At 37.0% G+C, this 12802-nt stretch overlaps 1 protein-coding gene across 2 annotated transcripts in view; it reads left to right on the top strand.

The window, feature by feature from the left end:
* ACBD6 (acyl-CoA binding domain containing 6) overlaps window positions 1-12802 on the top strand; it is a 199516-nt gene that overhangs the window by 29380 nt on the left and 157334 nt on the right. The window contains exon 4 of one of the 2 annotated variants that reach the window (XM_064370379.1): window positions 2162-2215. The exons of the other annotated variant lie outside the window; for it this stretch is intronic. Within the exon in view, the coding sequence (XP_064226449.1) occupies window positions 2162-2215 (54 nt within the window). The remainder of the gene's footprint in view (window positions 1-2161; window positions 2216-12802) is intronic. 2 annotated transcript variants of the gene reach the window in all.

Raw genomic sequence — 12802 nt, 5'->3', positions numbered from 1 at the left:
GCAAAGTTATTTATACATACATTACTGACTTGCATTCCAAATAATCCTATCTGTATTGCTTCAATTTTTTTGAAATGAAAAAGTGGGCGATTTATCTCTTTTTACAGTTTTTAAAATTCTTAACATTTTAGGATATTAAAATTTTGTATTACAAACTTAGAAATGTTTTAAAGTTGATTTTTCTCACCCTCTGCCCTCCCCTCCACGCCTGCCAAATTTCACTCGTATAAAAGTTTTACATATTGAGAGACTAAATGTTTAAAATATCTAGTATTTATACAATAGTCGATTAAACCATTTTTACCACTATCTTAATCTTTGTGCTTTTTCTACCTAGAAATTTTTATAGTCCATGGAGCATTTCACTTGTATATGTTTTATTCTATGGAATTATTCTATGCTTTTTTTCAGTAGTTTTCTACTAGATGCCTATATTTCCGAGTACTGTATAGTCTTTGTTTTTGTATCTATTTGTGTTGTAAAACCAGGGGGTGACTGTGTTAATTTGTCCTTTGAGATTCAGTTCAGCTAAGATTTATTGCTGTATTACCTAGCATAAACTAATGCTGTATTCTTGCTGAAGTCTTATAATAATAATGATTAATTGTATGTTGTCTTCTTAAATTTTTAAAGAATTAAAGTATTATAGAATATGTTTTTCCTAGTAAACTCAAGATACCAAATTACTCAGCTTTAAGCTTCTTTCTTTAGAATTCCTGCTGATCAGTGTAACATGAAATCATCCAGTTCAATTATTGTATTATTGGACTATGACTCTGAAAAACTGAATTAGAGTTTGTGAATTTTTTTATAGTTATTGATGATATACACCCCCGCACTCCCCCCCACACAGCCACCCAGCCTACCTTTGTGTTTGTGGTGTCTTCCATGGAAATTTAAATTGGGGAAGTTTCTCTCTAGAACAACAACTACTCTCCTTTTGCTTTATCATTTAGAGTTTCCAGGAATGCCTGATGGGGTACTTCAGCTCAGTCTCCCCTAAATCACAATGCTGTTGTCCTCTGATACTCTGAGCCATTCCTGTTTACCAAGAAAGTTGATCTCTCTCCCCTCCACCCTCCACCTTCCATTCATTCATAGTATAGTGTTTGGCCACATGTCACCTAAACATTATAAATCAGCTCTTGAATTGTGAAGTAATGGAGAGTTAATATATTTGTTATCTAAATGGGCCCAGCAGAGGATGCCTTAACTTAAAGGAGGAGTTTGACACTGCAGTGGGACTGACCAAGATAGAGCAAAGATATTTTGGAGCTCCTCAGGTCTGGCTTTGCCCTATATATACATACCTATGTACCTAAAAATTTCAGAACATTAGAAATAATACCATTAGGCCGGGCGCGGTGGCTCAAGCCTGTAATCCCAGCACTTTGGGAGGCCGAGGCGGGTGGATCACGAGGTCGAGAGATCGAGACCATCCTGATCAACATTGTGAAACCCCGTCTCTATTAATACAAAAAAATTAGCTGGGCATGGTGGCGCGTGCCTGTAATCCCAGCTACTCAGGAAGCTGAGGCAGGAGAATTGCCTGAACCCAGGAGGCGGAGGTTGCGGTGAGCCGAGATCGCGCCATTGCACTCCAGCCTGGGTAACAAGAGCGAGACTCCATCTCAAAAAAAAAAAAAAAAAAAAAAAAAAAAAAAAAAAAAGAAATAATACCATTAAACACCTAACTTTAGTTATTAGAGAGAGAAACATTTTTCTTTGTTTATAAACATCTGTGCATGCATGTATGGGAGAGACATTTTTAAGGAAACTCATTGGTATAAATCTCTGTTGAGGCCGAAGACCATGTATTTTGAATAATTTGCTATACCAACCATACTTGGTTTTTGTTTGATCATTTTTATGTTTAAATATGGAGTTTTAAAATTTATTAACTTATGCCTATTAGGAAAGAGTGAAGTGCCAGTTATCTTGATATGGTTTGGCTGTGTCCCCACCCAAATCTCAACTAGAATTCTATCTCCCAGAATTCCCATGTGTTGTGGGAGAGACCCAGGGGGAGGTAATTGAATCATGGGGGCCAGTTTTTCTTGTGCTAGTCTCATAATAGTGAATAAGTCTCACGAGATGTGATGAGCTTATCAGAGGTTTTCGATTTTGCTTCTTCATTTTTCTCTTGCTGCTGCCATGTAAGAAGTGCCTTTCACACCCTGCCATGATTTTGAGGCCTCCCCAGTCATGTGGAACTGTAAGTCAAATTAAACTTCTTTTTCTTCCCAGTCTCAGGTATATTTTTATCAGCAGCATGAACACATACTAATATATATCTCCTTCCAAGTTGACAGATAAACTCTTTTTTTCGTAAGAGTCTCACTCTGGCCGGGCACGGTGGCTCATGCCTATAATCCCAGCACTTTCGGAGCCGAGGCAGGTGGATCACAAGGTCAAGAGATCGAGACCATCCTGGTCAACATGGTGAAACCCCGTCTGTACTAAAAATACAAAAATTAGCTGGGCATGGTGGCGCACGCCTGTAGTCCCAGCTACTCGGGAGGCTGAGGCGGGAGAATTGCTTGAACCTAGGAGGCGGAGGTTGCAGTGAGCTGAGATTGTGCCATTGCACTCCAGCCTGGGTAACGAGCGAAACTCCATCTCAAAAAAAAAAAAAACCAGAGAGCCTCACTCTGTGTGCCCAGGCTGGGGTGCAGTGGCACAATGATGGCTCGCTGCAGCCTTGACCTCTCCAGGCTCAGGTGATCCTCCCACCTCAGCCTCTCTAGTAGCTGGTGCTACAGGTGCATGCCACCACGCTTAGCTAGCTTTTGTACTTTTTTGTAGAGACGTAGTTTTGCCATGTTGTCCAGGCTGGCCTCGAACTCCTGAGGTCAAGAGATCTGCCCATCTCAGCCTCCCAAAGTACTGGGATTACAAGAGTGAGCCACTACACCTGACCAACAGATAAACTTTTAATTATTTGCATCACTTAGGAACAAGGAAATAACAATTGTAAAATGAGCAGAACAAAAAATTCTTAAGTTGCAGATTTCTATTTGAGTTATATTCACAGGGTAATACAAAAAGTTCTGAAACTTTACAAAACAGGATTTTTCTATTAAGGGATGGCTTTATTTCATCAATGAAATTCAGCAGTTAAGTATTTTTACTCATCTTCACACAGTGGAATTTGGTCTTAAATACATTTTAATTATGTGCTTTAAAAATCAATTCAACTTTATATATTTAAAAAAATACTTTTTGTGAGCACAAACAAAGTGACCTCTTAATGCCTGGATATGATGAAATATAGATGTAGCACTTGTTTATATGCAAATAGTTAAAACTGTTGTTGTCTTTTCTAGGTGTTTAGCAAAAATTTTTCTGTATTCTAGAGTTCCTTGTCAACTGTGTGATCATAGAATCATGGGAGGCTTGAGATGTTCCAGGCACTGTTTGAAATATTGTAATATATGCCCTAGTTTAAGTGTGTGCTGTTTTGCAGATAGCCCTCATTTCATGCAGAGTCCTGTATTTAAATTACTCAGATCATTGCTATTCTAAGTAGTGCTTTTGCAGTCAAACGTCGAAAGGTGATTGACTTTTTTCCCATAGCTCCATAATTTATAAGAAAACATAAAATGAAAAGACTAGACCAAGATGATTCTGGTACATGGTTGTAATCTTAATATCAGTTTAGAGAGTAAAGAGTAAGTCTGTTCAGAATAGACTGTTTAACTAACTGATCAGCTGGAATTTCATGTAACTCTTTTCATGGTTTGTGGGGTTTTTTGTTTGTTTGTTTTTTGCTTTTTTTAAATCTTTATTTTTAGGTGTTGGGTGTCTTTGATTTTATGTTTTTTAAGAAATTTATGATCGTTTGCTTTATGTATTACACTAGTCTCAGCTTAGGCAATTGATTGAAATACAATATAGGGAAATTTAGTATGCATTTTTTAACAGCTTAAATTGGAAAAGTGAACCAACAATGTTAATGTACAATTGTTTTGGAGCAAGGTAAAAAGGGAACAGTAGGTTAATTTCTTTCTATTAGTCTTTTATTGTTAAAATCTTACTATATTTGACATAATTTGCTTTTGGAGATTAATAGCATATTATGCTTTAAAGTTGTGAAGGAAGATTATAATTCATTCAAATTATATATGTAGAAAACATTATAAACTGTAGAGTGCAATGCAAATATAAATTTTTATTATATCAAATATAATACTTAACTGAGGCAAGTATTTTATTAATGTGCTACCAAAAAATAAATGGGATGCAATGTTAGTGTTGCTGAAGATATTAGTGAATGATAACCTGCATGTGGTAGGCTATGCTGAATAAATGACCAGGTTGAAATTGTAGAGGAATTATTCAGAGGGAAACATTAATACATTTCCCTTATGTGGCTGTACCATGGCAAATCTTGATTCTTATGGGATCGATTTAGTTGTCTAACTCATATTCCTTTAATTTAGAGTTGGAAAATTATTTTCTTCATCTATATTGAATCTGTCAGCTGCATGAATTAGATTTTATTAACCAAGTTGAAAATTAATTCAGTTTCGAAAATGTTTTTAAAGGCCTGGATTTAAAACACTTTCAGAATTACTGTATTATTTTAGGCTCACTATAGAGTACCCTTCTTCTTGAGGCAATGCGATTTTATTTTCTTTACAAAGCATGCCAAATAGGACTTCTAGTTACTTGACACAATTTCTAATTCAAGACCAAAAATATTACTAACTTTACAGCTTTACTTTCAAAACTACCAGTGTTTGTTGGACTTTGTATTCTTGGAGTCTGGCAAAGATGAAAAGGGGGAGAATTAGGTGATGGGTTGACCTTTGAGTATAATCCGGAATGAAATCTAAAACAAAAAATCAGGGTAATTCTTGACAGGTAAAAGGAGCCTAAGAGGAAAAAGAGATCTTATTACAAATTTGGGTCTGAATTTCTTAATGTGTATCCTTTTATGGAAAAAGACTGTGTATTGTTAAGCATGATTATCTTATGGTCAAAACCCTGTAGTAATAAAATAAATTTGAATGAGCATTGGCAATGTACCTTGGTTGATGTATAGTTAGAGGTGATGGCAAGCAGGTGTTGTTCTGTTTGATACTGAAGCATTCTGTGTACAAGTTGAAGACATGTGGAAAACTGGGTGGAATTGCACATTTTTCTTAAATGTCAAAGTTTCCCTGACCCTACAAAATGTAATTCTGGAAACTATGGTAAGGCAGTTGTCATGTTTTTGCCTTGTCTTTCTCTTTTGTATCTATGGAAAGAATACCATCAAAGGTTTTTATGGTACTATATTTAAGCTAACTGATAGCCTTAAATATCTGATTTAGGGGCAACCTGAAGTAATTTTTGGAAATAGGTCAGAACTGAGATTAACAGAATCTTGTAGTTGATAGACTCATAATGGAAGGGTGAGAAATTTGTAAAAATAATCTGTCTCTAGGAGAAATAACAAGTGCCAGTAAACAGGGAAAGATGTTCAACCTCATTAATAATCAAGAAATGTAAGATAAAACAGTATATACTACTCCTTATCTGAAAGATAGAATTAGAAGGCTTGTTGGCAAAGCATGAGAAAATAAGCCCAGTCGCGCATCTTTAGTGGAGTGTAAATTGGCAGCAGTCTTCTAGGATACAGTTTCTTTGCCTCCTTAAATCAGCAGCCGCCTTAGCCTCCTTTGGTGTGAGGACCCACTTCAGTAGGACCTCCTGTCCAACCAGACTCATGGAGGCTTTGACTCCTCCTGCTTCTGGGCTCAGGAGATGGGGGACAAATGTGGTGGAAGCTCTATCCTCAGTATCTGCTTGAAGGAATTACGTAGCAAGCCCAGAAGTTCAAGAGGCAAACTTTGCCCAAGGATAGGCAGGAGATAGGAAAAGACTGGCAGATGATTCCTTTTTTCTTTCTTCCTTTTCTGCTGGTTCTGAGGTACATTGAACTGTAACCTGACTGGAAAACGTTCCATGTGACTTAGGTCAGTCAAGCTAGTGCCATCTTTTGTTTGGTTTCCTCCTCTCCCGCCACACCTCCCTTTTACTCTCATCCTTCATATACTGGGATCTTACTTCCCAAGAATTCCTTAGCTTGGGAGCTTTGCCTCAGGTTTTGTTCTTTAGGGCTAAGAAGCTAACTATCCCATTTCTGAGACTCTGAAAATATCTGCAGAATTTAGAAGATATATGTACATGTTTGGCTGTAATCTCAGCACTTTGGGAAGCTGAGGCGGGTGGATCACGAGGTGAGGAGTTCAAGACAAGCGTGGCCAAGATGATGAAACCCCATCTCTACTAAAAATACAAAAATTAGTTGGGCATGGTGGTAGGCGCCTGTAATCCCAACTACTCGGGAGGCTAAGGTAGAGAATTGCTTAAACTCAGGAGGCAGAGGTTGCAGTGAGCCGAGATTGCACCACTCTGCACTCCAGCCTGGGTGACAGAGCGAGACTCTGTCTCAAAAAAAAAAAAAGAAGATATATGTACATATTTAGACATTTATACATTGTAGCATTATTTGCTTTACTGAAAAATTAGAAACAATCTAAATGAATAGGGAAATGGTTAAATAATGATATATCATAAAGTGAAATACTATCTAGCAATAAAATGAATGATATGGAAGGTTGTTCATGGTGCATTTAGATGAAGTGCAGGCCAGCATGTTTAGATTGATCTCATTTTGGGAAATTAAGCCCTGTATTTTATTTTTTTAGAGACAGGGTCTTGTTCTCACCTAGGCTACAGTGCGGTAGTGTGATCATAGCTCACTGCAGCCTCAAACTCCTGGGCTCAAGTGGTCCCTCCTGCCTCAGCCTCCTGAGTAGCTAGGGACTGCCAGCACATATCACCATACCCAGCTAATTTTAATTTTTTTTTGCAGAGATGGAGTCTAACTATGTTGCCCAGTTTGGTCTTGAATTCCTGGGCTCAAGTGATCCTCTCACCTCAGCCTCCCAAAGTCCTGGGATTACATACATGAACCACCATGCCTGGCCTACTTTTCACTTTATATACTTATGTAAGATTAAATTTTTTTGCATGTTGAATATCGATAAAACAGTGGAAAAATAATTTGCTACATGCTGGTTGTGGTAGCATGTGTCTGTAGTCCCAGCTACTCAGAAGGCTGAGATGTGAGGATCACTTGAATACAGGAATATTATGTTTGGAAACATAGTGAGACCTTGGCTCTAAAAAAATAAAAGCTATTAAAAAAAATTTGCTACTTAAATGATATAGGCACTGAAATAATTATTTAAAATGGAGAACAAATATGTTTAAGAGACAGAGAGCTATACTTGAGTCCTAGTCTAGTGTTAATCTTTGGGGATCATATAGGAACTAAAATTTAAACTTTATTGAATATGTTTTTACATCTACATATGTACACATACACGTAGATATATATGGGTTTACCTTAAACTGGGGCATTATTCTAAGTGCTTTGTATGTATTATCTTGTTTACTGGTCACAATAACTCTTTGAGGCAGGTGCTGTTGTTATTCCTGTTTCACAGACAAGGAACCAAGGCCTAGAAAACTTTAAGAAAGAAAAACAAAACCATGCCTGATGTTGTGTTTACTTAGCATGACAGCAACGAAGTTTTTGATATCCATGAGCTATATAATGGGCATTTTGTGCATAGGCAAACTATTAATTAAAGGTAAATTTTAATGAAGTTCATAATTGTTTTAATAATAAACCAATTATTAAAAAAATATAAACACACCCAATAATAAGTCATTAATTTCATTCTCCAGCAAGTCAAAGAAACAAGCAAGTGTTGGGAAAGTGTCAAGCTCTGATTGAATAAGCAGTATAATCAAACTGCCAGACCACCTACCAAATAGTACGTTATTAGTTTGGTGCAAAAGTAGTAGGCAAACCCACAATTACTTTTGTACCAACCTAATATCTAGTAAATATTTGAACAGAAACGTGACCATGAACAATCCCAGAAAATTCCTTTATTATGTTTACATTTCAATTTTATGTTGTTGGTTTGTTCCTTTAACACTGAATGATTAGAATAGAAATATGCTAATGCTTTTTATATTTTGAGTCATAGCTTACTAAACTAAACCTTTACTCCCAAAATAGTATCTGAATACATGTAGTTTACCCACTTTAATGGGTAAAATACATGCAGTTTACCCACTTTATTTTTTCTTTTTAAAAAATTTTATTTTAGATTTAGTGTTACATAAACACATACCACAGGGATTTGTTGTACATATTATTACATCACCCAGGTATTATCTTTTCTGCTCCTCTCCATCCTCCCACTCTCATCCCTCAGATAGACTCCAGTGTCTGTTGCTTACTTCTTTGTATTCATAAGTTCTTACCATGTAGCTCCCATTTATAAATGAGAACATGCAGTATTTGGTTTTCTGTTCCTACATGTGTTGGCTAAGGATCATAGCCTCCAGCTCTATCCATGTTCCCATAAAAGGCATCTCATTCTTTTTAACAGCTGCATAACATTCTGTGATGTATAGGTACCTCATTTTCTTTATCCAGTCTGTCATTTATAGGCATTTAGTTAATTCCATGTCTTTGCTATTATGAACAGTGTTGCAATGAACATTCACATGCATGTATTTATATGGTAAAATGCTTTATATTCCTCTTGGTATATATCCAGTAATGGGATTGCTGGGTTGAATGGTAGTTATGCTTTTAGCTCTTTGAGGAATCGCCATCCTGCTTTCCTCAGTGGTTGAACTAATTTACACTCCCACCAACAGTGTATAAGAGTTTCCTTTTCTCTAAAACCTCGCCAGCATCTGGTATTTTTTAGTTTTTCATAATGGCCATGTTGACTGGTGTGAGATGGTATCATTGTGGTTTTCATTTGCATTTCTCTAATGATCAGTGATGTTGAGCTTTTCTTCCATACTTCTTGGCCACATGTATGTCTTCTTTTGAAAAGTGTCTGTTCATGTCCTTTGCCTACTTTTTAATTGAGTTGTTTTTCACTTGTGAATTTGTTTAAGTTCCCTATAGATACTGAATATTAGAGCTTTGTCAGATGTATAGTTTTTAGATATTTTCTCCCATTCCGTAGATTGTCTGTTGATAGTTTCTTTTGCTGTGCAGAAGCTCTTACGTTTAATTAGATCCCATTTGTCAATTTTTGCTTTTGTTGCAATTGCTTTTGGTTTCTTTGTCATGAAATCTTTGCCCGTTTCTGTGTTCAGGATGGCATTGCCGAGGTTGTCTTCTAGGATTTTTATAGTTGTGGATTTTACATTTGAGACTTTAATCCATCTTGACTTCATTTTTGTATATGGTGTAAGGAAGCGATTCAGCTTCAGTCCTATATATGGCTAGCCAGTTATCCCAGCACCATTTATTGGATAGGGAGTCTTTTCCTCATTGCTTGTTTTTGTTAGCTTTGTCAAAGATGGTCATAGATGTGAGGCCTTATTTCTTGGCTTTCTATTTGGTTCCATCACTCTATATGCCTTTTTGTGTACCAGTAACATGCTGTTTTGGTCACTGTAGCCTTGTAGTATAGTTTGAAGTTGGGTAATGTGATTTCTGCAGCTTTGTTCTTTTTGCTTAGGATTGCCCTGGCTATTTAGGCCTCTTTTTTGGTTCCATATAACATTTAAAATAATTTGTTCTACTTCTGTGAAGAATGTGCTTGGTAGTTTGATAGGAATAGCATTGAATCTGTAAATTGCTTTGGATAGTATAACCATTTTAGTGATGTTGATTCTTTCTGTCCATGGGTGTGGGATGTTTTTTTCATTTGTTTGTGTTTTTTATTTCTTTGAGTAGTGTTTTATAATTTTCATTATAGAGCTCTTTTACCTCCTTGGTTAGCTGTTTCCTAGGTACATTATTTATTTATTTTTTTTGTGACAGTTGTGAATGGAATTGCCTTTCTCATTTGGCTTTTCATTTTGTTGGTGGTGGTGTATAGGAATGCTAGTGATTTTTGTACATTAATTTTGTATCCTGCAACTTTGCTCAAGTTCTTTATCAGCTGAAGGAGCTTTGGGGTTTTCTAGATACAGAGTCATGTTGTCTGCAAACAGAGATAGTTTGACTTCCTCTTGTTCTATTTGAATGCCTTTTCATTCTTTTTCTTGCCTGATTTCTCTGGCCAGGACTTCTGATACTATGTTGAATAGAAGTGGTGAGAGTTGTGCTGATTTTCAAGGAGGGTGCTTCCAGCTTTCGCCACTCAGTATAATGTTGGCTGTGAGTTTGTCATAGATGACTCATACTATTTTGAGATCTGTTTATTCAACACCTAGTTTATTGAGAGTTTTTAAGATGAAGGGATGTTGAGTTTTATCAAAATCCTTTTCTGCATCTATTGAGACAATCATATGGTTTTTGTTTTTAGTTCTGTTTATGTGATGATTCACATTTATTGATTTGCATACGTTGAATTAACATTGCATCCCAGGGATGAAGCCTGCTTGATCGTGGTGGATAAGCTTTTTGATGTGCTGCTGGATTCAATTTGCCAGTATTTTGTTGAGGATTTTGCACTGATGTTCATCGAGGATATTGACCTGAAATTTTCTCGTTTTGTTGTGTCTCTGCTGGGTTTTGGTATCAGGATGATGTTGGCCTCATAGAATGAGTTAGGGAGGAGTCCCTCCTTTTTAGTTTTTTGAAATAGTTTCAGTAGAAATGGTGCCAGCTCTTCTTTGTACATCTGGTAGAATTCAGCTGTGCATCTGTCTGGTCCTGGGCTTTTATTGGTTGGTAGGCTACTTATTACTGCCTCAACTTCAGAGCTCATTATTGGACTATTCAGAGATTCAGTTTCTTCCTGGTTCAGTCTTGGGAGCGTGTATGTGTTCAGGAATTTATTTATTCTTTCTAGATTTTTTTAGTTGATATGTATAGGGATATTGGTAATAGTCTCTGATGGTTGTTTGTATTTCTGTGGGGGCAGTGGTAATACCTTCTTATTATTTCTGATTGTGCTTATTTGAATCTTTTTTCTTTTTTATTAGTCAGGCTAGTGGTCTATTTTATCTTTAAAAAAACCGGCTTCTGGATTCATTGATCTTTTGAATGAATCTTTTCATATCTCTCTATGCTTCCGTTCAGCTCTGATTTTACCTATTTCTTGACTTCTAGCTTTGGAATTTGTTTCTTCTTGGTTCTTTATTTCTTTTAGTTGTTAGGTCGTTAACTTGAGATCCTTCCAGCTTTTTGATGTGGGCATTTTAGTGGTATAAGTTTCCCTCTTAACACTGCCTTAGCTGTGTCCCAGAGATTCTGGTACGTTGTATCTTTGTTCTCATTAGTTTCAAAGAACTTCTTGATTTCTGCCTTAATTTCATTATTTACCCAAAAGTTATTCAGGAGCAGGCTGTTTAATTTCCATGTAATTGTATGGTTTTGAGTGAATTTCTTAGTCTTGAGTTCTAATTTGATTGTGCTGTGGTCCAAGAGACTGTTTGCTGTGATTTCAGTTGTTTTGCATTTGCTGAGGAGTGTTTTACTTCTGATTATGTGATTGATTTCAGAGTAAGTGCCATGTAGCGTTGAGAAGAATGCATATTCTGTTCTTTTGGGATGGGGAGTTCTGTAGATACCTATCAGGTCCATTTGATTCAGAGCTGAGTTCAGGTCCTGAATTTCTTTGCTAATTTTTCATTTTAGTGATCTATCTAATGTTGTCAATGGATGTTAAAGTCTCCCACTATTATTGTGTGTGGGTCTAAGTCTCTTTGAAGGTTTCCAAAAACTTGCTTTGTGAAACTGGGTGCTCCTGCGTTGGGTGCATATATATTTAGGATAGTTAGATTATGTCAAGCCGTTCATCGTTTTTGATTTAAAGTCTGTTGGAAATTAAGATTGCAACTCCTGTTCTTTTCTAATTTCCATTTGCTTGGTAAATTTTCCTCCATCCCTTTATTTTGAGCCTATGTGTGTCATTGCATGTGAGATGAGTCTCTGACAGACAGCGTACCAAAGGGTCTCGGTTCTCTATCCAGCTTGCCAGAAACTGTGTCTTTAAATTGAGGCATTTAGCCTGTTTACATTTTTTTGTTGTTGTTTGAGATGGAGTCTTGCTCTCTTGTCCAGGCTGGATTGCAGTGGCATAATCTCAGGTCACTGCAACCTCTCCCTCCTGGGTTCAAGTGATTCTCCTGCCTCAGCCTCCCAAGTAGCTGGGACTACAGGCCTGTACCACCATGCCTGGCTAATTTTTGTATATTTGTAGAGATGAGGTTTCACCATGTTGGCCAGGTTGGTCTCAAACTCATGACCTCAAGTAATCTGCATGCCTCGGCCTCCCAAAAGCATTACAGGCGTGAGCCGCCGGGCTTGGCCTACCCTATTTACATTTAAAGTTAATGTTATGTGTGGATTTGATCATGTCATCATGATGCTACCTGGTTATTTTGGAGACTTGTTTTTGTGGTTGCTTCATGGTGTCACTGCTCTGTGTACTTCAGTGTGTTTTTGTAGTGGCTGGTAGTGGTTTTTCCTTTTCATATTTAGTGCTTCCTTCAGGAGCTCTTGTAAGGCAGGTCTGTTGGTAACAATGTCCCTTAGCATTTGCTTGTCTGAAAAGGATCTTATTTCTCCTTTGCTTGTGAAACTTAGTTTGGTTAGATATGAAATTCTAGGTTGGAATTGCTTTTAACAATGTTAAATATTGGCCCCTAATCTCTTCTGGCTTGTAGGGTTTCCATTGAGAGGCATGCTGCTGGTGTGATGGGCTTCCCTTGTAGATTACCTGGTCTTTCTATCTGGCTGCCGTTAACATTTTTCTGTCATTTCAACCTTGGAGAATCTGATGATTATGTGTTTTGGAGGTGATCTTCTCTT

The sequence above is a fragment of the Aotus nancymaae genome, unplaced genomic scaffold (genome assembly GCF_030222135.1).
Source record: "Aotus nancymaae isolate 86718 unplaced genomic scaffold, 86718_ANA_hifiasm-v0.15.2.pri h1tg000108l, whole genome shotgun sequence".
Classification (NCBI taxonomy): domain Eukaryota; kingdom Metazoa; phylum Chordata; class Mammalia; order Primates; family Aotidae; genus Aotus; species Aotus nancymaae.
Note: the sequence above shows the minus strand (reverse complement) of the source record. Positions and strands in the feature narration are given on the sequence as shown.